The 25,823-nt window shown below is 43.9% G+C and overlaps 2 protein-coding genes across 12 annotated transcripts; one reads left to right on the forward strand and one right to left on the reverse strand.

Moving 5' to 3' along the window:
* Nucleotides 1-1,120: 1,120 nt before the first annotated feature.
* LOC147144313 (pannexin-1-like) lies at nucleotides 1,121-9,355 on the reverse strand. 5 transcript variants are annotated; one of them, XM_086035149.1, is made up of 8 exons: nucleotides 9,304-9,355; nucleotides 6,633-6,822; nucleotides 5,236-5,351; nucleotides 4,909-5,096; nucleotides 3,878-4,204; nucleotides 2,888-3,110; nucleotides 2,485-2,716; nucleotides 1,121-1,858 (listed from the first exon to the last, which is right to left on the reverse strand). In XM_086035149.1, exons 2-8 carry the CDS (start codon nucleotides 6,811-6,813, stop codon nucleotides 1,770-1,772), a joined length of 1,356 nt encoding a protein of 451 aa, XP_085891275.1. In that variant the 5' UTR covers nucleotides 6,814-6,822; nucleotides 9,304-9,355; the 3' UTR covers nucleotides 1,121-1,769. The 5 variants fall into 5 exon arrangements, with proteins under 5 accessions (XP_085891275.1, XP_085891274.1, XP_085891273.1 ...); XM_086035148.1 differs by lacking the exon at nucleotides 9,304-9,355 and adding an exon at nucleotides 9,083-9,275; XM_086035147.1 differs by lacking the exon at nucleotides 9,304-9,355 and adding an exon at nucleotides 8,408-8,880.
* A 19-nt stretch (nucleotides 9,356-9,374) lies between these two features.
* On the forward strand, nucleotides 9,375-25,108 carry rsf1a (remodeling and spacing factor 1a). Of its 7 annotated transcripts, XR_015087398.1 has the most exons (21): nucleotides 9,375-9,581; nucleotides 10,806-10,897; nucleotides 10,991-11,083; nucleotides 12,052-12,257; nucleotides 12,343-12,467; nucleotides 12,793-12,879; nucleotides 13,118-13,639; nucleotides 14,499-14,931; nucleotides 15,157-15,349; nucleotides 15,609-15,827; nucleotides 15,920-16,024; nucleotides 16,944-17,023; nucleotides 17,143-17,191; nucleotides 17,267-17,367; nucleotides 17,473-17,537; nucleotides 17,735-17,963; nucleotides 19,097-19,317; nucleotides 19,385-19,570; nucleotides 20,776-22,959; nucleotides 23,223-23,341; nucleotides 23,984-25,108. XR_015087398.1 is itself a non-coding variant. In XM_086035146.1 (20 exons), exons 1-20 carry the CDS (start codon nucleotides 9,428-9,430, stop codon nucleotides 21,462-21,464), a joined length of 3,774 nt encoding a protein of 1,257 aa, XP_085891272.1. In that variant the 5' UTR covers nucleotides 9,375-9,427; the 3' UTR covers nucleotides 21,465-25,108. The 7 variants fall into 7 exon arrangements, 3 of the variants coding, with proteins under 3 accessions (XP_085891272.1, XP_085891270.1, XP_085891271.1); XR_015087395.1 differs by having other exon boundaries at nucleotides 20,776-23,341; XR_015087396.1 differs by having other exon boundaries at nucleotides 23,223-25,108.
* The last annotated feature ends 715 nt before the right edge of the window (nucleotides 25,109-25,823 follow it).

Raw genomic sequence — 25,823 nt, forward strand, 5'->3', positions numbered from 1 at the left:
GTACAGTGGTACCTTTGGTTCAAGTTTAATTTATTCTGTAACCAAATTCATGACTCAAATCTCACATATCAACTTAATCCACTGAAAAGTAGCACCGAAGCACTGTACTGAATAAAATCATGAACATAACAAAATGTTTTTTGTTTTTTTTTTAATCACATTTGCTGAACCTAATCTTCACGATTTTTGCTGGCTTTATCTCATATTTTTCGCCGATTTCAACCTTTAATTCAACCGCTTCTTCTCAACACCCACTTTCTTAGGACCCGTGATTAGAAATGGCGCCAAATACCTGCAAATGCCAGCGCAAAACACAACGTAGACATGCGCTTTGCCTGTTAAGGTGACCAACTCGAATGATAAGTGGTCAGAGCTTGCGAATTGCACTGCTGCCATCTAGTGGTCCTAGTTCAGCTCGCGGAACAAAACAAACACAAACAAAAAGACAGGCTCGTATCTGGAAATTGTAAAATGTAGTAAATTTGGTGTACTTGTTAGTCAAGGTAACACTGTAACCACTAGAGTGTCTTATTAATATTATGTTTTGTGTTCTCTAGACTATTTGGAACAAACTTGCTCACCTTCAATCATTTGAGCCATTAAAATGATTGGAAATAAAAAGCTGATGTCATAACCGAGCAACCAGAGGCAGCTGGTCGGTCATGTTGAACCGTTGTTGAACCCGCCGCAGCCTGAAGTTTCTTTGTTTATTTATTTATTTTTGGGCTTCTGGTTTGTGTTTGCTGATGTTTGCGCCTTATCCAAGACACGCTCATCATGTAGTAGAAAATATCATCGCAAATACACTGCAGCAGGATGAAAAGATGATTGAAAAATAAAATTAAAAAAAGGAATGATACAACATTTATTGCCTGGTGTTTTTTTTTTTTTAATTCACAAATTAGGCCTGCATGAAAAATGTGCCAAATGTTATGTGACAATGCCAAACAGCTTATTTTGCAGCTGCCATTGACTCTTGGTTTGAGTGTCTGGTAAAACCGGTACAAGATTTACTGCACAGAAGTATTGTTACCGCAAAGAAATAATTGACCGAATGTCCTCACTTTTTGTTTAGATGAGAAATGGCATCAAACTGAAGAAATGCACATGTACCAATGAATAGCATTTGAACGCAAGGTTTAATGTCATATGTTTCATTTAAACAAGCACCAAAACTAAGATACAAAGCACTTTAAGCAGCTACTTTATTTTCCGAATGACAGACAACATAAAAACTACATATTGAGTCAACACGAAGCACAAAAAGGTACCACTTCAAAAAGGTTTACAGGCCTGCAAAACATCCAAAGTAACTTCATGAGGGTATTAAATACATTTTTACATTCATGTGGCCAGTATAAAAGATGCAAAAAAAAAAACCAACAACAGTAATGTGAAGCAACATGATCCATTCCAGTGTTATTAACGCTGTACCGTCATTGTCATTTTTTTTTTTTTTTACATGATTCCAGTATCTCGAGTATCAAAATAGCATTATGAGTATTACATTACCTACACAAGAACATTTTCTTCATAACAATCAATCATATAACACAAGAAAAACTGTGCAAATATCAAGTCTCATTCTGATGATGTCATGATAGTTTAAGGATGGTAGAAACGGTCACATGATTGCAGTGGTAGTGGGACATCCCGCCAGATTTGAGCAAAGGCGGCACACAAACGTAAAGAAACAACATGCAAATGAGCTGGATGGAAATGCAAATGTCATGGCATCATGTAGTTCTGGCGGGAAAGTTGGCAGCCAATCACAGTGCTCGCTGCCGCAGAGCCCCGCCTTCACTGTTTGTTGTGCTGCCTGTCACGTCGCCGTTGCCCGGCAACAAGGGAGTCAGCTCTGAAAAAAAAAAAAGATGTTGCACCTTTCAAAGTAAAACTTCCTACAAAGCATCTGACCATTTTTGGCCGTTTCACCGTTTGACTTTCCAAAATAAAACGTCCTCTTCGGAATCTCAACTTTCCTTCTGGAACGTTTGACATGTCAAAATAAAACTTCTTATCGAGCCTCTCACCGATCATCTCAGGTTCCGTCAGTCAGCATATTTCTGTCTAGCATTTCACCTTTCCTTACGGTTTACATCTCCTTTTTTGAAAATAAAGTTTCACTTTTTAAAATCAACTTCCTGACCAGCATCTCACAATTTCCAGTCCTTTTCCAGCCCTGCTGTCACTGTTTTTCAAAATAAAACTTCCTGTCCGGCGACTCACTTTTCCCCTCTTGTCATCCTTCCGTAAAGTTGAACTTTTCAAAATAAAATGTCCTGCATCTCCTCTCATCCCATTCTTCAATATGGTTTGACCTTTCAAAATAAAGCTTCCCATCTAGCATCCCACTTAGCGTCACCGCTTCTGATCATTGTAACGTGACTTGTGAAAATAAACTTCCTGTCACCCTTCATCTTAATTGTCTTTCTTCTGCAACTTTGGTCTTTCCAAAATAAAACTTCCTGCCCAGAGTCTCACCTTTCATCTCAGTTCCCATGGTGCCTTCGCCCTCGTGTTTGCCGTGTCTTTTACTGTTGTTCTTGTCCGACTCTTCCTCGTGCATGACGAGTCGGTCGGGTTTGGCCGCCGCTTCGGCGGCTTTCTTAGCGTCCACGGTGTCCATCTTGACGAGACACAGCGTCTGCAGCAGACCCATGGCGTCAAAGTCCTCGCCCGAGCATTCGCCTCCTTTCTTCAGCAACTCCAGCACCTGCGCACCATGAAGACATCATCATCCAAAAAAAAAAAAAAAGACACGGTGTACATAATAGGGGACATTATCGGGCAAAACGGGGGACATCGTTATTGGACAGTGGGAAACAAAATGGAGACTTTTGATGATACAGTCCTGTTTTGGATTATGTGTGGCATAGTTCCAGACCTTGATGTACTTGTAGGACTTGAGCTCGCTGATGTTCTCCTCCAGGAAGAGCAGATAGAGGGAGAGGTCGTCCCATTGGCCGCTGGGCGTGGGCAGGACGCTCACCGTGGGCAGCGATTGGTAGGTTTCCAGGAAGTGGGCGTAACGGTGACACAGGAGGGGGCGGAGACTGGCATAGATCACCACCGGGATCAGCGCCGAGAAGATGATCAAGTTGACCAGGCTGGGAGGAGAAGGCTTCCGGTTGACTTTCAAAACAAAACTTCCCGCTCAGAGAGCGTCTCGTCTTTCAAGTCAAAATCAAACTTTGTGCCCAGCTTCACCTCATTCATTTCAGTTTGAACGTTTTTGTACAGCGGGACGTTTTGTGCGCAGCCTCTCTCGGCTTCCATCCGTCAGAAATGTTTGGCCTTAGTAAGTATCTTCCTTTTCATCTCGGTCTCTACCCCATCTGCAGTGTGGCTTTTCAAAGTAAAACTTCCTGACAAGTCGCTTGACTTTCCATCCTTCTGTAACATTTGATTTTTCCTAATATTACTTCCTGTCCAGTGTCTCACCTTTCTCACTTTCCATTCTTCTGACTGTGGATGTTCCATACCATTTTTTTTTTTCACTTTGAGTACTCATCGACAAAAAGTACCAATACCTCTCAATGAGAAAAATTGTCAACAAAGACCTTTGTTTCTGGTGATGATTTGCCGATGTGTCAAACTGCGCTTGATGTCATTTTTTTTTTTTTCCTTCAGTATCTGTGGCTGGTATCGGCAGCCTCCGCGAGTACCCGATACCTTAAAATAAGGCCCGGATACTGATATCTTGATATCTTGTATGGGTACTCCTCGCCCATCCTACTTTAAATTCTTCCTCATAAAACTTCCCGCTTCCTCTCCTTTCATAGCACTTTCCATCCTTCTGTGAACACTTGACCTTTCCAAAATAAAAGTTCCCCATTTTGCGAGGTCAAAATCAAAGACTTGACATGGCGCCTACCTGAGCAGCGTGAAGACTCCCACGGCGATGAGCTTACACTGCACCTTGTCGGGGACGGCCGAGTCGTTGGCCAGCAGGCCGACTCTCAGCGTGCAGCCGAAGTCGTCGGTGAGCGAGGCCAAGCGCAGGTAGTAGGCCAGGTAGAGGCAGGCGCACAGCAGCGTGGCCAACGTCAGACCGCGGCACAGCAGGTAGCGCGCCAGCAGGACGCGAGAGCAGCGCTTGGTCATCAGGAACTTCTCCACCAGCGGGTAGTTGAAACAGCCCTCCGTCGGGTCGCTGCAACTTGACCGCCGCCGCCGCCGCCACAATAAGTCGTCGCGGGGGCTTTTTATTTTGAAAAATGTGAATGCTAACTACGTTCGTTTTAGTGGCGAAAACTTTACGGAAGGACCTTAGCGGCGGTGAAGAAAGTGATGATGGGCAAGTGGGGTGAAAATAAAAGAGTAAGAGAAGATAAAGCGAAATACATGAAACTCAAATGAAACGGATAGTCAAATGGGAAGTAAAAATTAAGCGAAGCAAATAAAAAAAAAGTCCGGTAAAGTCAAAACAAAGTACGAAAATAAAAGTAGAATGAAATAGAGCAAAAAGAAGTAGAATTGAATAGAATAAAAAAAATTCAAAAGTAATGTACAGTAAAAAAAATCAATTTCAGGAAATTAAATTAAATAAATATTGTATAATTATATCATATCATCATAATAATAAATAAAATAAAGGAATAAAGTAAATTAATAAATAAAAAAAGGCGATTATCATAAAAAAGAAAGTCAATTAAAAAAAAAAGAAACTACATGTAAATTCAACTGAATAACTAAAGTTGAGTACGTGCTTTTAAATAAAAGCACGGCAAAGTAAAATAAGTCTGAGGGATGCACGACATCACTTGTGATGGCCGCAAGTCCAAGTTTTCATATAAACAAACAAGGTCAAGTCAGGCAAAGTGAAACATAAATTGCATTAATACGGATCAAAACATTGAAAAAAAAACAACAACAAAGTACGAGCGGCGACACGCGAGAGCGTACCTGTCGGCTCGCTGCAAAGCGTCGGAGGTCATGCGCTTGGCGAGCGTGACGGCTCGGTTGTAGCATCGGTCCAGCTCCTCCATGATGAAGCCCAGGTCCGACTGCAGCAGCGGCGCCGACCAGAACCTCCAGAACAGCGCCGGGCTGTACGTCAGCATGGCCACCAGCAGCAGGATGTACGGGAAGAACTGGGCCCCAAACATACACAAATGCCAGTCTCTGTCTGTCTGTGTGTGTGTGTGTGTGTGTGTGTGTGTGTGTGTGTGTGCGTGTGTGTGTGTGTATATGAGAGTCAAGAGTGGCTGTGAGTGAACAAAGCGTGTCTACCTTGTGCAGCCAGAGAGGCAGCGTGTGCGTGTGCACGGACGCCCAGCAGTACGAGTCCACGTACGCCGCCTGTCTCCATGAGAAGTTGCTGGGAGCGAAGCAGCTGATCTGAGTGCCTGAAGTCAAACAAACAAACAAACAAAAAAAAAAAAAACACAACACACCTCACGTAACAATCGGCACCGCCCGCAACTTTTCTGTCGTCACCAGAACGGAACCAGACCTCCATCGAGGCCCGAGCGGGCTCAAAAGCGATCATGTAGCATCTCTATTAGCATATTTGGGTTTGTTTGCGAGTGAGTGAACTACTTCCTGCTTCATAAAGAAGAATGTCAGAAAGAATATAAGACTAGGCGCGGACCACGGATTAATCATGACACAAATGGCAATTTAACAGTTAATCATGAAATGAACAGAAAGAGAAAATGAATTCATTGACAAAAAATGGCATTTTTCGTTTGCTAGCTAGCATACGACTTCCGATGCGAGGCTATGGCCTGCACCAATTTAGTCTGGAGAAGGTTTGAAGCACGGCGCGCATAAGAAACAGGAAAAAAGAAGTCCCGTTTAAAGCAGAAGTCAAACCAAACATATTCTATTCAAGAATATGTTGCCAGCAGGCCCCTCTAGTTGAAACACGGCATTCGCATAAATATGGTGTTTGTGGAATAAGTGTTAATCCACTGGTTTTTAGCCATCTCTGGGGGCGGCCATTTTGTCACTTCTTTCGAAAAATGACGTCACAACGGCTCACGGCGACCAAGCACGGCTGACCTGTTTCCTGAATCTGAGCCGTGATTGCTCGCTGCGAGCGGTTGTGATGTCATTTTCAGTCGACCAAAGTGACAAAATGGCCGCCCCCAGAGATAACTAAAAACGAGTGGATTCACACTTATTCCACAAACGCAATATTTATGCGAATGCCCTGTTTCAACTAGTGGGCTTGCATAGAGCATATTCTCAAAAAAAAAAAATGTTTGCATTGACTTCCCAGACAGTCATTTGTATTTGTATGCTTGCTAGCAATTTAGCTTACTCCGAGTTCATAGGTGATAAAAGACTATGGGACCGAATCAGTTTGAATTCTGCCGCGGGGGAATGATTTAAGCAGGCTACATGCGCCATAAAAAGAACAAACTCCTCTTCTAAAAGTCAGAAATAATCATGGAGTGCAAATTGTGTGTTTGTTTGCTAGTTAGCATATTAGCTCCTGGTTCATGGACTCTACCATTTGCATTTCTGGGGTGGACGGGTTCATGTTTACATTGGGACTGGTACATCAAAAAGAGAAAATTATTTGGGGATTCTGTTGAGTGGTGTTTCCTTTGAAGTGAGCGACAAACAAACAAGCCAATTTGTCTTTTTGTGCCCGGCGGAGGTAACGAAAGGGTGCTGACCGACAGATACTTCCTGCGCGAAGGCCAGCGAGATGAGGAGGAGCGGGAGGCCCACGGCCACGCAGGTCACCATTTTGTCCACCGCCAGCTCGGTGCGGACGCTGCGGTATCGAGCCTGGTTGGGATCCTTCAGGAGGAAGTCGCTAAACACGTACTCGGTGGCCACGTGGGCGATGGCCATGATGGCGCTCTGGGACAAAAGATTAGGAACAGGAAAATAGCAATCTACAGTAATGCACTTTATTTAAAAAAAAAACCACACACACAGTAATAACATAATTAAACAGAATGAAGAGTTTTACAGTTTGTGCATCATGCTTTCATGCTTTGACTCAGCGGACATTGTGTTGCTCCTTCTTGTGTGCGCATCATGGCCACCAGGGGCAGTATCATACAGACACGCCTGATCATTCGGTAAGCTGCATTTTGGCCGAAACCGAGTGCGTGTATTTTGACGAATGCTGGAAGCCGCCGTCACACGTTTAACAGATTGACGCAGGACAGGAAGTCAGACATTTTGATTTAAAACAGACATTTTGCCCAAATTCCCGGGATGGTATTTTGACAAATTCCGAAAGCCCAGTTTTACAGATCGACACAAAATTGGCCGGACATGAAATAGACGCACCAAGCGGTCTCAAGGACCCTGGCCCCAAATTGCCACAGAAAATCGGACATTTTGGGCAATTTTCAGGGCTCGTATATTGACGAAATGAGACGAATGGATTTGCCCAAATGAGCTCCGATGGGAATCAAGTATCCTAGACAGATGAGGGGCATGAAATTGTGACGCTTTTGAGCATCGGCCATCTAATGTGGATGGAACACGGGGTCGATTTTGATGAGGTTTTGCTCCGACTGCAAGGGCCATTGCAGCCTTTTATTTTTGTAAACATAGCAGCCTGTTGTCATGAGACCATCATTGACACGGGCAAGCAGACTGCAGACAGACGTGTTGTTAAAGTTGCCAAACACGCAAACGTAACGCCCAATGTGACTCATGATTTGAGATTAGAATGACACACGACAGACGCCACATGAAGTATTCTGTTTTTTTGGGGAAACCAGATACCAAGGAAACTTCCTTCATTTCTTCCGTGAGCAGTAAAGTAAATACTGGCATCTATTTACAGGGTGTAACAAATGATGGTCCATTTAATCTAATTACACTATATAGACCATGTACATTTCCTTCGGGACCATTTTAGTTTTTGTAATCATAGTGTATTCAATAATAAATGAGTGAAACTTTAAGAAGTACCTGCAGGGGTGACACTCCCCAATTTATCATGATGCATTTGCATGCATCTTAATTGGCGATATGCTGCCTGTGTCACGAAAACATAATTCTGCACCACACAAACGCGCTAAAAATGTTACAAAAATACAGCAGGCATGAACGAGCTTGTCTGAGGCATGCATCACCATCGCTGCATTGCATTGCATGTGCAGCTGTCCGCTTGCAGGTTAAAAATAAAAGCAAGTACAAAACAAGCTACAACAACAACTTCTCCGTGAACAACATAACTTTCGTGTTACACAAAAGACTTTTACCAAGTGGTCTACGTTTGCTATCTATTTGATTTAACTAAAACTTTGCAGAGAAACTTGTATATTGCTTAAACACTTAATTCACTGGCAATCGTGACATGGTATGCTTTTCATGTTAATTTAACAGAATGTACTTGAATGCATCACTCAAGATTTACTGAAAATTCATTACCGAAAGAGGCTAGTTTAATGCAATTAAAGCGGCAAAATGAATGAGAACTCACCTTTCCGCTATTTACAAGTCGTTTACTACTCTAACATGACTGTGTTTACAATATGTTCGGAAATAACGAGGGTGAGTCAAAGAAGTTAGAACATGTGCCCGGCAACACATTCAACAGTTGAAACAAAAGATAACTTTCACGACGAAACAACTTCCGGTATTCTTTGTGGTGATGCCTTCAGTGACCAGAGACTGCCTCGGACTTCGTACAATGTTGCCTTCACCTACATCGGAGAGATTCTACTCAACCACCACAGAGTTGAGCTTGCGATTTAATTTGATTTCGTTGTTAGAATTTATTATGGGTTATTAAATTGTGACTTTACTGTGGTGACGAACAACGGTGAGTATTGTTTAAATGTATTTTAAGGAGTCTGGGAATGCAACAACCGTCCAGCAAGGGCTCTAAAATGCTGTATTATTTTAACAGCAAGGTTTAGATTTTAATTTCTTTTCAGTACTCCAAAATCCTGCTCTTGTACAGTATTTGTTTTTCACTTTGTTGGTTGTGTCTCTAGTGTTATTACGAGTGTCTATCTATCTATCTATCTATCTATCTATCTATCTATCTATCTATCTATCTATCTATCTATCTATCTATCTATCTATCTATCTATCTATCTATCTATCTATCTATCTAATGTTTTTCAGCATACCCACACAACATAAGACTTACTTTTAATGTTGTAAAACCTCGCCGTGGTTTGGAAACGTAAATGCAGGCTGGACTGCTGCTGGTGTTTTTCTATCGCGATAAATTCTTAGAACTTCTCACTTTGTTGTCAAGTTAAAATCGCACACCAGAAAAACCGGTCTCAATTTGCTGTCGGTAAGAAAAGACATGGAGCAGCAAAAGCGTATTTTCTGCGGTTGGTGGTTTTATGCCGAAAAGCTTACCCGGAAATTGTAGTCCTTCGACACCCGCTACCTTGCCCTCCCATGTCCCCCATTCATTCCCATTGACTCGCATCCCGCCCCGCCGCGGCCACCCCTCCCCTCCCGCTTCAGTCCGCCTGGAAAGATGGCTGCTCCGGCGTTGCTCAGGAGCTCCGAACCGGCGCTGTGTCCGAGCTTCGCGGAGGTCTGCTCCTTCCTGGAGCGCTACGGAGCCGTCCTCGACCTGCCCGAGATGACGTTCCCGCAAATGGAGGGCTACCTGCGCGACAAGACGTCAGGTGAGAGGCGCATTTTCGTCAATATTGTGGCGAAGGGAAGAAGTGGCGGAAAAAGCTGCGACACTCGGAGGACGGGAAGGAGGAGGAGAAGGGGGGCACCCGGGCACCATCACCACTATCATCGCGATGATGGTGAGGGTGATGAAGATGTCTGTTGGCCCTGGTGAACATCACCAGCCTACGTACGACGTTGCACCACATAGCGACATCGTAGCCTCGCTCTTCAGTCTTCCGCCATTTGACAAACGAGCAGCCAGAAATGAGAACAAGTTCCCAAGTTTGAACCCGGAGGAACCGTCGAAGCTAGCACGAAGCTAGCGCCCCCCTTCAAAAAACCTTCACCCTCATTTGGCGTAGAAATTAGGGCGAAAAAAAGATCAACGATCTTAAGTTAGTGGCTCAATGGTGTTCGGTGTTGTTTAGAAAAGACGAGAAGTGGCGGATGTTGTGTGAGAGAGAAGACGAGCAACAAGACTTAAAATGTGTGAATGTGAAGAAGAGAAGGTAGCCATGATGCTGCCTGGTTAGCTCCTTTGGCTCCAGTCTTGTCAGGTGTACTTTTTTTTTGCTATGATTCACTGGCAACACGAACCAACGTTCAACTTCGCGTTTGTTTGTTTGTTTGTTTTTAATATGAACGTAATCGTCACGGTTAGGAAAAAAAAGGGAGGGAGGTCCGCTAAAAACACAGGGGATGAGAATTGGTGGCTGTCAAATTTGCGCATGCGCAGTAGCGGCCTTCACAATTAGCTAGCTCGCGAGATTAGCATTGATGCTGAGAGTTGATACAAACTGTGTTGATGATTATTGTCATGCTTATGTCTTAAGAAATCGCAACAGGCGCCACTTAAAGTGTTACGTTTGTACTGCACACCGCTTAGGTCTGCTTTATAAATCGAGTAGTTTAGTTTCAGTTTTAAATGTCGTGTGACGTCGTAACCGCGATTTAATACTTCCTACCCCAGTGGAGGATGTACTGTAATTTATTGATATAATAAAGTATATCTGTGTGACTGGTTGCTCTTAAAATTAGTGTCATGATATAATGCATTTTATCGAAACTCCGTTGTTGCATTCAGGGGCAGTCTGAAATCATGGTTTGTTGGTAAACGTATTTATCTAGCGAATAGCTTTTATTTAGTTGAAGTTAGTCAAAACAAGTGGACCATGTTTGCATAAATTTGAAGTGTTGCATTTCCATCGCATTCTCAATGTCTCTTCCAGTTCCCAAACCTCTCATAGAACTTCACGTGAAGCTGCTCCGAAAGCTCGGCAAGAGTGTGACAACGGAGCGCTGGGAAAAATACCTGGCCAAAGCAAGTGAAGCATGCAGTCGGTCCCAAGTTGACTTGTGATCTCTGTCAGAGTGAGGCTTCAAAGAGCTAAATCTGCTCTTCATTTTCGTGTAGAGTTGCCAGGAGCTGAACAGTGCCTGGGCGTGGGAGCTGGAACAGAACGGCTACCAGGACATGTCCATGGAGTGCAAATCCAGCATCCTCAAAGTATGACATTTGTGAATCTTCAAATTGTCCACAGGAGGAAATTGTTCCAATCGGACCTCACAAAGATTGTGTGCCTGTGTCACGATGCCACATAGGTTGTTCATTTTTTGGTGTCAGCACGTCTTTAAAAAGTTTGAAAGTCCTTAAGAATGACAATCAATCCTCATTGTAGCCCAGTTTTGTCGGACAAGCGTGGAAAAAAGCAAAAAATCAGTATTTCATTTTGTTGTATCTAGATTAAGTAGATTTAAGTAATCTGTAGTAATAAGTACAGTGGAATCATTAAATATGACATCTGAAGTATTTTTCCTAGTATGTATTAATATTAATCTTATTTCATCGACCCAGCGCTGACATTGAGTGGTTTTACATTTTATTCTGTCTTAAAGTCTTCAATTTGGTTTCACGTAACCTCAATAACACAACCCTTAAATTAAGGCACACATTTTACTTTATTAGATAAAATCTCACAGCACACCATTAAGCACAAACGTCACAAAAAATATATCTACTAAAATAATGGCAATCTCGTCAATGAACTCACAAATTTTGTACTTTCACGTTTGGGCCTGTTGAAATCATTCTTTTGTATGAGTGAGAGCTGGTGGGTACACGGGCTAATTATATGTTCAGCCACCTTGTGCTAGAGCATTTAATAGTTTTGTCATTGCATGTCGCCGGCATAGAAAAACAAAGAAATTGTGAAAATGAAATGAGGGAAAAAAGCTACATTGTTAAATGTGTCAGTACAGTGGTTGGCAATCACTATCTGAGATAAGTGTTTTATTCTTATTTTATATACTATATCTACAACCTATTGCAACTTTTCTATAGCACCCGTTCGTAGTGCTCACATCTAGCGAATTACAAGTCTTAAATATGATTAAATTAGTCTTGAAAAAGGTCCAAATTTGGCTTCTGTAAACATTTAACCAAACAGTTTTTGTGACCATGATCCTTTTTCTCAGTATCTTTGCGAGTGCCAGTTTGACGACAACTTCAAGTTCAAAGCGCTGATCAACGAGGAGGAGCCGGACAAGATGCGCCTGCAGCCCATCGGGCGGGACAAGCAGGGCCTGATGTACTGGCTCCAGCTGGACCAGGAGCAAAACATCCGTCTGTACACGGAAGAGCAGGACGACCTGGACGGCTCCTCCTGGAGGTGCATCGTCAGGTACCGGAACCGCGCGGAAGGCCTGCTTTGCCACCCCACTTGCGTTTATCTCAACCCGTGTCTTCCGCTCGACGGGTCCCCTCAGGACCCGCAACGACCTGGCTGATGCTCTGGAGCTCCTGAAGGCCCAAGTCTTTCCGAACCTGAACCAGGACCAAGAGCAGAAACTGGCTGAATCCGGGAGCAGCAGTCCTGCCCACAGAGAAGCAGGTAAGTCAATGGAAATGTTATTTTTTTCCATTCTTTTTTTTTTTTTTTTTTAAATAGAGTGGGGGCTTCATATAGTCGGGAAAATACGGTGCAATATCTCATTCATACTTAATTGCTGTTAATATTTAATTTGGTCTGCGATGGGTTGCCGACCAGTCCAGGCTTGCACCTGTTCGCCCAAAGTCAACTGGGAGAGATTCCAGCTCGTCCCTTAATGAGTAAAAGTGCCACAGAAAATGGATGGCTTTTATTTGCTGAAGTGAGGTCTAGTGAGTGAAACCTAGCGTCACCTGAACGCAACCTTCTTTCTTGTGTGGCATCCAAGTGGACGAAGATGGCAAACGCCACAAGACCTCAGAGGATGTCGCTGACCACGTGAAAGTTGAAAAAGAGGAGAAACCCCTCGAACGAGGTAAGATCAACATTTGAGAAGTGACCTTAAAACTAGGGCGCTGTCACTCATCAGTCTCATCAATTAGTTGAAGTTTATTTCTCAGGACAATTTTTATTTTTAAAAAGCGACTTCTGTTGTGTAGCTTTTTTTTTTTCGACCCGAGGTATGTGCTTCCGAGCCGCAAGTGAAAATCCGAAATTGGATTTTGCTGGGAAAAATCGAATCAAAATAACGTCTTGTCATTTTCTGCCCCTAGCTGGAAACAAGGAGCAGACGGTGAGCGTCAAACAGGAGGCGAAAGAGGAGAAGCCCAGCGATGAAGCGCCTCCCATTGATAACCACGTGAGCACCATCACCTCTGTCATCAAATCAGAGTGCCGGGATGCGTCTGTCGTCATGACGACGGTGCCCAAGCAGGAAGCCAACAAGGAGGAGGAGGCCGAGCGGGCCGTGGTCAGGAGCAGCCAACAGGCTAAGATACCACTGAAGAAGAGAGAGCTGAAGCTGGCCGAAAGCTACCATGGCAACCACCTCAACAACAACAACAACAGCAGTAGCAGCAGCATTATCGTGTGCAACCCCTCAGTCATACAGAGTAAGGATGCCTCAGTAGCGCCAACCGGTGGCCAGGCGCCGGCCCAACATCACCCTGAGCTGGCTAACGGGAGGTCGTCCATCGTCTCGCGTCACGTGGGGGTCATCCGCGGGCCCACGTCCAACGAAGAGAACGGCTGCAAAGCGCCGGAGGAAGACAAGAACGTGCAGGGTTCCGACGCAAGTACGTGTAATATGCAGTTCCAGGCCTGGGAAAATATGGTGGTGAATGTCAGCGATATAGAGAGACCATACAGTTAAAAAAAAAACGAAAAAACATTTTGTTCACAGTTTTAGCCCCCCCGTGTGCTTTAAACACACCGAAACGTAGTAAAACATACTTTTTCTTAACACATGAATTCACAAGTAGTAAACAGTGGGGTATCAGAGTTTTTTCCAACCAAGATTTAGCTAATGTATTATTATTAGTGCTGTCAAGCGATGAACATTTTTTAACTAATTAGTTACAAAATTTTCCATGATTGATCGCGATTAATCGTATTTGTCAACGACAATTTTTTTACGAAGCTCGGAACCGATATTTACTTGAGTGAAATCTTGGAATTCATGAGGGGGGGGAAAGTATATTTCGATTCGAAGACCGTTCTAATAGCGTTCTTTGATCCTTGAATATGATTCTTTTCCTGTAAAATACAACAGTTGAACAATACACTAAAGACGTGCAACTAATATGGTATTTGAATTTGGTTTTGCGAAGTGTGCAAATCATTTGGGATTTCTTCAATGAGCCGTCGAGCAACTTTTTAAAGTAAAAGTCCGTCTTTGCGACAATGACTCTCCTCTAAGTTTGGCTGCACAGTGAGCAAATGTCAGCTGCTACAGGAAGTAAATAAAACGGAGATAACTGATACATGATACACAACTGTTAGATTTTTTTTGTGAATTATAAAATTTAGATTAATCTCCATAGTGAATTCTTTAACTTTGACAGCCCTAATTATTATTATTATATATTTTTCACCAATAATCCTAGTCATTCTGGTCTGGGAAAGGTTTGGAATTTTGAAATTTGAAATGCGCAGGAACCCCGGAGGTGGGACGCACGTCCGTGCTGGTGAGGAACGAGCCCGTCGTCGTGGAGACGCCACACGTCGACCGGGGTGCGAAAACAAGTGGCGACAAAGACGCCGATGAAAGTGTCCTTCGGGGTGCGGATGCTGAAAAAGAAGCAAGCAAAGACGACCACCAGAAGGACGCCAGCACTTCAGGAAAAGCGGAAGCCGAGTTGACGCGAGAGGAAGGCGTCAATGGCGCTCGACCCGATCAGCCGAGCAAGAAGGACGCCGGCGAGAAGGCGCGGCCACGAGAGGAGGCCTCCTCGGAGCTCCAGAAGGAAGGAATCCGCCTGAAGATCAAGATCCCGCCTCATCGCAGGAACAAGCTGAAGGCCAAAGAGCAGCAGAAGGAGACGTCAGAGGGGGGGCGCTCCCTCAGGAGGTCGGCCAGGATCTCCAGGTTTGTCAGCCGCCGCAAACCACAAACTAAATATAGCGCCAATCTTGCTAACCTGGCAACGCTGCCTGTGCTTTGCTCAACTCACTCCTGTTTGCAGCCATGTATTTCGTGCGAGTAGTGCACATCAGCGGAGACAAAAAAAAAACAACAACAACAACAACACCTCAAACTTGATTAGTTGCCCACTGTTTTTGAGCAATCATCTGCGCTTTGTCAACCATGCAGGCCAAGCTCCAAAGCAGCCGAGAGCCCGAAAAAAAAGAAAGGCCAACGAAAGCAGACTAGAGAAGGAGAGGAGGAGGAGGAGCAGGAGGAGGAGGACGACGACGAGGACGACGATGAAGACGATGAAGAGCAAAATCTTGCTGCCAAGAAAGACGGACAGACAAAAGCTGTCGTCCAACTGAGGAAGCGCAGGGTATCGGAGTCTCTTCTATACTCTTTCATCGTCGCTGCTCATTCTCTGGGCAGATTAGATTGACGCGGCAACATGGAGACTAAAATCTGATTGGAACAAAAAAAAAAAAAAAAAATCAAAGCTCCTTCAGATTCTGTACATGTATTGGAAGCAGTGCCGCCAAGAGAAACGCAATCAATTAGTGTGATTTCACAGAACAAATATTAACATTTCAGTTTTGGATGGTGACCGGCCAGTGTTGCCTTTGTCACATGTTCAGGGTAAGCGGAGACACCGGCGCCCCCGCTGGTCCAACATCAAGCGGCACAAAAACAACGACGACGACGACGAGGAGGCGGCGGCGGCGGCAGCCAATAAAGCCGGAGGAGGCCGCGAGGCCAGCGAAGGAGGAAGCCACTCGGACGACTCGTACCAGTCCGAGGACGTTCCCAAGGAGGACGCCTGCACTCACTGCGGCCTTCCCAACCACCCGGAACTGGTGCGAAATTTTTTTCTTTTTTTTTTTTACCCGAATGATGTCATCGCAAGGACTTGCTGTGGCTTCAGCTTGTTTGCACGTGTCATCGTTAGATCCTGTTGTGCGACTCGTGCGACAGCGGATATCACACGGCGTGTCTACGACCGCCACTCATGCTCATCCCGGACGGCGAGTGGTTCTGCCCGCCCTGCCAACACGTAAGCCACCCTCAGCAAAACGTCGACGCCTGCAATGACACCGCAGGGCCAAATGCCCACTTCAGATTTCACACCTTTACCTGGGCTTATTTTGAGTGTCTCACGTCCCATTTGACTGTCTTGACGACACCTGACACACAACTTGTAGATAAATAGGTGCCGATCGCAGATAAAGTGACAAAAATCTGATATCGATCAGGCTCTAAAGGGCGTCAACACCCGATAGGAATCGCTACGGTGTTTATTTTTGCCTGGGCGGACTCTCACTTATTTTCAAATGGAAATGCTTATAATGTTGCACATTGTCGCTGTCCTGTGAAAAATTTCACAATTTGGGATTTTTTGGGGGGTTTTTATTTTCACATTAATGCCATATCTGTAACGCAGAAACACCATTCATGTGAAAATAAGAAAAAATGAAAAAAATGGACATAAGTGTTTCTTATTGCATCTTTTAAACGCCTGATGTCGCATATTTACATCATACTTGATGTTTAATATGCCCAATGTAGCATATTTGCATTACATGTAGTCGTTACATCACTTCCATGATGCCATATTGACATATGATATACACCTGTAACGTGGCATATTTCGATAATATTTGGCATCTATTCACCTCTAATGTAGCTTACTTAGACCGTATTTAACTGTTTATACTTTCACTGGAGATATGTTTACAGCAGGCACTTCTGTAAAATGTTTGTGTCATTTGTGCAGAATTTTTTTTTTCTGTTTATGCTGCCTTGACACCTTCTACAATTTTGAGAGTAGCGCCTGCAGCTAAATCCGACCTCTGCTGCCCTCTGGTGCATGTCAACTGTGAAATAAGTAGACTAGCCGGACTATTGTATGTGACCAATCGCTCGTGGTTTGCGTCATGCTAGCTCATTAGCATTGCTGTGTTTTGTGAGTGCAGAAACTTCTGTGCGAGAGACTGGAGGAGCAGCTGCTGAACCTGGACAGCGCTCTGAAGAAGCGAGAGCGTGCTGAGAGGAGGTAAACGCACGCGCGCACACACACACACACACACACAATCTTCCTGTGGGATCGCAAGCTAGTCAAGCAGCATATCCGCTAACCAGTTGATGAGTTGAAGTCACATCTGTGTGCGTCAGGCGGGAGCGGCTGGTGTACGTGGGGATCAGCGTGGAGAACATCATCCCCGTGAGTGCAGCGCAAAGTGCCGGACACCTCCAAGTCCGAGGGACGGATTTGAGACGTGTGATTGTGTCCACACAGGGGAACGAGGAAGATGAAAAGACGGCCAAAAAAAAAGATGCCAAGAAGAGTAAAAATCTGGGGAGGAGGTCAACCCGAACCAGGAAGCACATCAGCTACAGGTTGGTGTGGAACTGCTGATGCATGATGCAGGCCACGTTAGATGCGTTAGAAAAAGAATTCATTCCAAAAAAACAAAACAAAAAAAAATGCCATTTGTGCTTCAGATTTGACGACTTTGACGACGCCATCGACGAGGCCATCGAGGAAGACGTTGGCGACATCAACAGTGGTGAGTGGAGCGCGTCAGGATTAAAAATAAAAAAATGATACTTCGCTCGCTTTTCATTTTTGGGTCGCTGTCACATTTCCTCAAATTGTGCCTAGGAGGGTCCGTCAACTCAAATGCAGAAGCACCGTCTTCATTTGTACAAGCAAATCATTTTGTTTCAACACGATTTTCTCGCGATTTGCATGTTTTTGCATCAGACGAGCGTAAATGGGGTCATTCGTCTGCCCTCGTAATCACCCCCACTGGTGGCGATGTCGCATCAGGGGGAGGCGGAGACACGGGCGCCGCGCTGCCCGAGCACGGCGCGGCCGGCCGGCGCCGGCCGACGACGCTGGCCGCGCCGAACAGGAAGCGGCGGCGTCTCAACGACCTGGAGAGCGACAGCACGGCGGCGGAGAGCGAGGACGACTTCACGCTCAGCAACAGGTGACGTCATCGTTTGCAGCTCCACATTTCGTCTGGCCCACCAAACCGTTACTTTATCGAGACTCCTCCGATATTTCATCGAGCTTGTTTTTATTTGTGTTAATTCATTCAATGATGAGTGACTTTCTTGACTGTAAATAATTTGGAAATGGACAAATCATGGGCCCTCCACAATGATTGGTTGAGTTGTGTTAAAAGCTTTACAATGAGTGCAGTTTTGATAGCGGAAGCAAAGTGGAAATTGTAGAAATGGTTCACGGGACACAGAGTGAAGCTCCTCCCAGTCCCCCGACCTCAACCCCATTGAAAACAGGAGCCAAGTCGTTGGATGATTGTGCAAAGAGGAATGGTAGGAGATCCCGCTTTCGGGATTCTTCCATCTTGTGAAACTTTCTAACAAAAGATTTGCCGCTGTTTTCTTTGCAAAAGGGGCTTGCACAAAATCAGGGCTGCTAATAATCGTGGCCCACATGATTTGATGTGAAAGAATGATTTCTTCATGTGGCATTTTTTCCCCCCCCGCTGAATAAATGCACGTGAATGAAAGGTTGGATTTTCCTCTTTTTGTTTTTTGTTCCATCTTGAAAAACACTTATTAGAAGGTAAAGACCACATCTTAAGCAGGGGTGCCAATAATTTTAATTTCATTTCTACTTTAGTAATAATTGGTTTATGTTTAAATTTATAAATACTAGAAATGGTCAAATTGGCACTTGTACACATATATTTAATTTAGTAATAATTGGTTAATTTATTCTAAATACTGATACTTGAAACAATTTTATGTAACATTTCTCATTTAGTTATAATTTTGATTTTACATTTAAAAATAAAATAGTCCGACATTTTTTCATATATGCAAGACTAGCGGTATTTAAAAAGTTAAATGGTCATATGCAATTTTAACCCACACAATTTCTTTGTTGTAAATAATAACAAGTCTTAAAATTGAAAGACGACAATTATTTTACTATTAAGATATGTACATATTTTGCATTTGCACCGAACACTTTTTCTTTTTTAGCCACAAAAGTGAATTGCTTCATTTCAAAAGTCCAACGTGGTCCTCTGCCACAAATGTTTTCCCGTCCTGTAACTTGCTGATTTTTTTTTTTGTTTGTTTCCTTGTTCAGCTCCGAGGACGAAGAATTCGGAGGCTCGGGGGCCGACGAAGACGAGGAAGACGAAGACGAGGAGGACGGCGGCAGCTGGGAGGGCGCGGCGCGGCCCAAACGGCCGCCGAGAGCGGCGGCCAAACACAAAGCCGGCAGGACCAAACACAGAGTCGGCAGGCCGCCGGGTCGGCGGCGACGGAGACGCTCCTCTGAGGAAGAGGAGGAGGGCAGCGATGAAGGTGAGTCCCCTCCATCTCGGGAAGCCCGCCTTCGGATATGCTCACTTTCCTCGCTCTCCTCCGACAGACTCGGATCAGTACAGCGACATGTCGGACAAAAAGCGCGGCGGGCTGCGGCGCGGCCAGCGGCAGCAGGTCAACTACCGGGAGACGTCGGAGTCGTCGGACAATTCGCGGACGTCGGCCAAAAAGAAAGACGTGAGGCCGCGCGGGCGGCCGCGGAAGGAACGGCTCTCCAGTGACTACAGCGACGGTCAGTGCAGCGAGTCCTCGCTTTTACAACGCTTTCGTTCCCACGCCGCTGAATCGGTACGCAAGTGGGAAAGCGAAGCGCCCGAGTCCGTCAGTAAGCTATGCTGGCGCCGTACTAAAGTCCGAATTACAGCGCATATTTCTCCGGAAAAACACAATGAGGGCATGAATGTAAAACCGCCAAATGAAAGATGGTGAGTAGGCCACTGCGTGTCGTGAGCCAAAGACCTCTTGTCATTTTATTTCTCTTGCCTCCTATCTTTGTATGTTTTTTACATACAAATGTTATGTTTCTTCTGTTTTTGTATTTTTTGGGGGGGTGGTATTTTTCTTATTTTTCCAACACTTTTAGTTTCAGCTAATATTTTTCATTTCTTTTGCATCATTTGATTTTTTTTTTTTGTTTATATATTTTCTGCTTTTATTCTCAGTTTCATTTTTTTCCTAATGTAGTATTTTTGTTATTCTCCAAAATGTTTAATATTTTTCTATTTTCTGAGTATTTGTGTATTTTTTTCAGTTTTTTAAAAATGATGAATATAGTTTCATCCAGTATCTGTTTATTTTCCCAATACAGTGCTCCATTTGTGTATTCTTCATTAAATATTTAAGTTTGAAATCATTTCTATTTTTGTCTAATATTACAATTCCTATTATTTTGTATTTTTTTTTTATATTTTTGATCTCTTTGTATTTTTGTCTACTGCTCAGCCTTTTTTATTTTGCCCAATTGTATTTTTTTTTTAATCTAATGGTTGTAATATTTTTGCTTTTTCCCCCCTAATGTCGAGTGTATTTTATTTGTTTGCTGTTGTCACACATTTGTTCTATTTGTGTTTTTCGTCTTTGCCTAATATGTATTTTTTCATCTACTATTTTGTCTTTTTAATCTAGCATATTCTACACCTAATACCAATGTTTTTTTTTTCATTTTCTGCTGTGGGGTTGGGTTTATGTAAATCAACATCACTGTGACATCACAGCGGCGGCAAAGTCCAGAACGGCTCGCTCACAGACACGTTTTTAGAAATGGTCCGATCACAAAAGGTTTCCTTGGTTGTTTCATTCCACACGTGGCCCTCCAGAGACTTGTATGCAAGACATTCAAAAGTCCATTTTCCATCATCTGCCCTTCTTTAAATTGTGAAATAGTGTAACACTGCAACATATCCATCGTGTTTAAAATCATTCTGCTTGTTCTTCCAGTGTCATCTTCCTCACGGGAATCCGAAGAGGACGATGAGGATGAAAGTGGGCGGGGGAAGAGGAAGCGAGAGAAGCGGCGAGGACTACGAGAAGGGGAAGACGTCTGCGCTCGCCGCGCCAAGCGGAGGCGACGCGATGAAGAGGACGATTACGAGGAAGAAGGCGACCGGGCGAGAGGGAAACGGCGGCGACAGAAACCCTCGGACGAAGACGTGGACGAGGAGCGCAAAGTCCGGAGGACGGGTGACGAGGACGACGACCCGGAGAAGATGGGCAGAGGGAAGAGGCGGGAGATGTTGTCCCAACAGCGGCGCAAGCGGCTGGCTCAGATGCTGAAGAAGCGAAGACCTTCCACGGACGAAGACGAGGACGAGTCCCAAGAATCGGAGTCGTCCTCTGAGGAGGACCGACCCGTCCGCAAAAGACTCAACCGCATCGACTCGGACGACGAAGAGGAGTCGTCGTCGGAGGAGACGAAAGATCACAGTGACGCTGGGGACAAGGCGCGAGGGGGACAAAGCAGACATCGACCCGGGGGGGCCGCGCCCAGGGACGCGGCGGCGGCGGCGACGACGGCGATGGGCGAGCGGGACAAACGCAACGGCCCCTCGCACACCGAGGAAGACGAGGAGGACGAAGAGGCCAAGTCGGACTCGTTAAACTCTGCGCACAACAGTCCGCACTCGTGATCCGCTCTTGGGCGGTTCTACTTTCTAGGCCGGGGGTTCTCAAACTTCAAAGGTCCAGAGGGGACATTTTTCCAAGGACCCCCCCCACACACACCAACCTCCCCAAAATAATCCTAAAAGCAGTTAAACATAACTTCCATCTCCGACCCGCTATGCCAGAGGAATTTTAAAAAGTTGTCAAGTTACGATAACAAATTCATATTTTTGGGAGGAGGAAAAACAGTTGAAACGTTAGAATAAAGTTGTTGGGGTTCTTTTTCCCCAAGGTGAAAAAGTTGTAATCTTTACAACAAAGATGTCTTCTGACGTGATCAAAAGTTGTCATCCTCAAAGAGTTGAAATCCTATTTTGCCAAGAGAAGCTCCGAATATTCATTCCAATTTCAAGTTTTGTAAAAGCGCCGCCGAAAAGAAAGCTGCAATTTCGAATGCTGTGGTATGAATCAGGATTTCATAGAACATTTGATTACTTTCACATTTATTTGATTCAAGTTTTAAAGAGGAAGAACAGTACAAGTGAACGTCAAAAATACAACTTTATTCCTGTAATATTAGCCTTTTATTAAAAAAAGCTTTATTGACGAAATTTCCCCAATTTCGTTGTAACTGCCCAATGAAAATAAAAATTGTAACTAAAAAAAAAAAATGAATACAGTGAGCCCCTGCTCTTGGCAAGGCATAGGGACCCTGCCGCGAGTAACCAAAATTTGAGTCATTGGCGGCAAAGCACTATTTTTTGTAAATGAAACGCCTTAACCCACTTCAGAAAGTGACAAGAACGTCATCACAAGTGAATTCCATAAGTACAACTTAATATGCCCTTCATTTTGGAAAAGATGCCTTCTCGGGAAAAAATATGAAATATTCCTAAATGAATACGTCTTTTTGCCCCCCCCCCCAAAAAAAAGACTATTTATGCAGGGATGTCAGATTTATGTGATGATACATCACAAAGCTTTTTAATAATTGTAAGTAGTTCATCATGTTTGTTTTATTGGTCCCTTGATCACTTATTAAAACGATACAAATGATTTGACGGCAACGGCGGTTTGAGAACCACGGTTCTAGCATCGGCCTCCCTCCCTCCCTCTTTGCAAATAAACGCACAAGTAGCGAGCCTCCAAGGTTGTCACGACCATAAAAGCAACGGCGGGCGATCCCGCCGGTCGGTCTCACGAACTCGACTCCCCCCCCCCCCGAGCCCGGCGGTCCTTCGGGCAGCGCTTGCTCGGGAGCCCCGGATGACTTGACTTGAAATGACTTTTCGACACTGCTGTACATAGCGCGTGGCCCGGCCGTGCGCTTTCTCTCTGTTCCTTTTTGTAAAATAATCCATGTTGCGTTGTAGTCCTCTTGTAAAATATAGTGTTCTATTTTCTCAATGAAGGAGGAGCAGCGTCGCGGCGGACGCCGACTTTGACGCGCTTTAGACGCCTTGCATATGGTTCAAAAGCGGAGCAGGCAGCGATGCCCTCGACGGCCCATAAAGATGTCAGGTAGGAGAGCCCTCATTTGAATTTGCATTAAGTCGGTTCGGTAAATTGATGATGAGGACTTTGGGGTACATTCCAAATTGGAAGTTTTCCGTGGGGATGAACTGAGAATTGCGGGTACTTTACTAGAAAGGTTGCATTCAAGCTCAGCGAGCCATTTAAAAAGAGAAACATTGGTCAACAGCTCATTTTAATCAGATGGCTTTCTGCGTCCCTAAATGTATTTTTGATGCAGATTTCAAAAATGTTTTTACTTTCTTCTCTAGCTACACGTGTAAAACTCAAGGCCCGGGGGCCAGATCTGGCCCGCAACCTCATTTTATGTGGCCCGGCCGCGAAGGCAAATCATGTGCCTCAACTTCACGTTTCTTTTAACGACACTGAGGTATGAGATACTGCAATGTATTATTTGTTACCAATCCTTCCCTTTAAAATAACTTGAAAATGTACTTACTGGCTTCTAATTTCAAAAGTAGCTATCCATCAATTTGTGTATATGCGATCATATAAGGCAATCATACATTTACAGTCTATGCGCTCACAGTCATAACAGCCCCCCCGAGGGACAGCATATAACTACGATGTGGCCCCCGACAAAAAATGAGTTTTGAAACCCCTGCTCTAGCACATCAGGGTTTGGAGATAGTTTGTTTTTTTTTTTTACCCATAAAACTTTGCACGATATGGATTTCACCATATGTTAATTTATAGCGTTTCAGGAAAAAAATTCCACTTGTTGCTGAACCTAAACCTTTAATTCATAAATATTACTAAATCATTTACTATACAGTATTACATAATGAAAACATGATGTGCTAGAAGAAAAAATGAGGACAGATTCGGAATCAGCACCAAAAAAAAAAAAAAAACTAGTTTGCTTGCATCTGATTAAAAAAAAAAAAAAAAAAAAAAAAAAAGTAGTTGACCAGTGTATTCTAATTGTGATCGAACCCCGCCCCCAAATACTGCAATTTTATAGGCAATTGTTTTGTTTCAAGGTACTCTTCCCATGTATTTTTTTTTCAAGCAAGCACGAAGTCCATGGGCACTGTGACGTCAATTTTGGTGGACAGCATGTGGCAGGCAGTACAGGGCAAAATGGCAGCCCCCTGGATGGAATCAGAACAGGCGGATTTTCTGCTCAATTCATATTCCACATATGCAATATTAATCAGAATATCATATTTAGACTAGTGGGGCCACATATTGCAAATACATGTTTTGACTTCCACTTGAAGGCCCCATGTACTAATATGCGCTTTGTCCATACATGTAACACAATTCAGCAAAGTACTTGGACAACTACATGTTACTAGACAGTGCACTATTTCCTTTTTTCACTTCCATTTATAAAAGAAAAAAAACAACAATAGAATATGAATATAAATCTTCTCCCGATCTAGAATGAAATGGAGCAGAAAGAATTATTTTTATTTAGTCTGCCTCTTTTCTCTCCAGGATTGTTACCCCAAAAAAAGATAATTTAATAATACTAAAGCACACAGGTGTCAACTCGTGCACAGTTTTGCCTCACTAGTAGCATTCAGTTGTCCTTTCCAGTTTGTTCTACTAGCGTGCTGAATTGTTTTACTATTGAGGACAGAGTACCTTAAACTGGTTAAGCTTGATATCTAGTAAATGTCCAAACGACGTTCCATACAAGTTCTAACTGCTAGGATTTTTATTTTTGCATAAGTTGTTTTTTTTTTCCCCCACAAGCACAAGCAATAGTTCGGCTTCGAGGAAGATGTCCCACTGGAATGAAATGTAATTATTTGCCACACACAAAAAAAAAAGCCAGTACTGTAGTTACTGTATATTATATACTGTATATCATATTTTATATTCAAGCTCCCGGTTTAACTGATACTGTTTTTCTATCCAATCAGAGCAGAGTTTTTGTTCGAGAATTGACTTTGTCTCGCCTAGGTGTGGACAAATCTGCTGACTCTGAATCAGACAAAAAAAAAAAGAAAAGAAAAAAAAAGAAATGGTCGTGTTTCCAAAGTGCACCTTAGTCGGGATTGAAAAGGACTGGACTGGACATGGATGTGTGACTCTGTTGTTCTGTTACTGTAGTGTCACAATAATGTCACCTCGATGTTGTCTAAGTTATTAAAAACCAGCACTGCGAGCATCTCCTCAAAACACACCGCAGCTGTCTTCTGTTTTTCTGTCATTACGCCTTTGTATGGTAACGTCACTTTCCCTACATTTACATGGTATCCACTTGTTCCTTTAAAAAGGCAGTGTTTTATGGCCTGTGTCTACTATCATCATATAAATGACGTCAACAATTATTTGCCCCACAATGGCGAAATGTTTGCATACACACGCGTACGCAATTTAGTGGAATGGCTCATTAATATTTGTACACAAATAGATGAACGTCTGGATTCAGTGCCTGCCCACCCATCAAGTGTGAACAACCAAGTTAATCTTTTACCTGACAGTTTGTGAAAATGTGTCTGTGATTGGTCCATTCGGATCTCCTGCCCCACTGTGACATCACAGTTGATCTTTTTTACATAACCCAGTCTCCACGCTGAGTCAAGTTGGGCAATTCCGGCCTTCCTGCATGTTTTCTACTGGTGCAACCCACCTGATTCAAATGGCCAGGAGCGTTATCCAGCTTCTGCAGACCTTGCTTATTATATGATCATTTGAATCAGGTGTGTTGCAGCACGGACACATGGAAATCGGGCAGGATACCGACTCGTCGAGGGCCAGAATTGCCCACCCCCTTTCAAGAGTGAAGAAGTAGTTGGCCGGAGCGAAGCACCATCGTGTCAATGCATACGTCCTCTTCAGGACCCATGAGCTACGCAAAACGTAAATCTGACGCATTATTACGACTATAACGTAAA

This window comes from Filicampus tigris, chromosome 7, assembly GCF_054856515.1.
Source record: "Filicampus tigris isolate MCC_2025a chromosome 7, RoL_Ftig_1.0, whole genome shotgun sequence".
In the NCBI taxonomy this organism is placed as follows: domain Eukaryota; kingdom Metazoa; phylum Chordata; class Actinopteri; order Syngnathiformes; family Syngnathidae; genus Filicampus; species Filicampus tigris.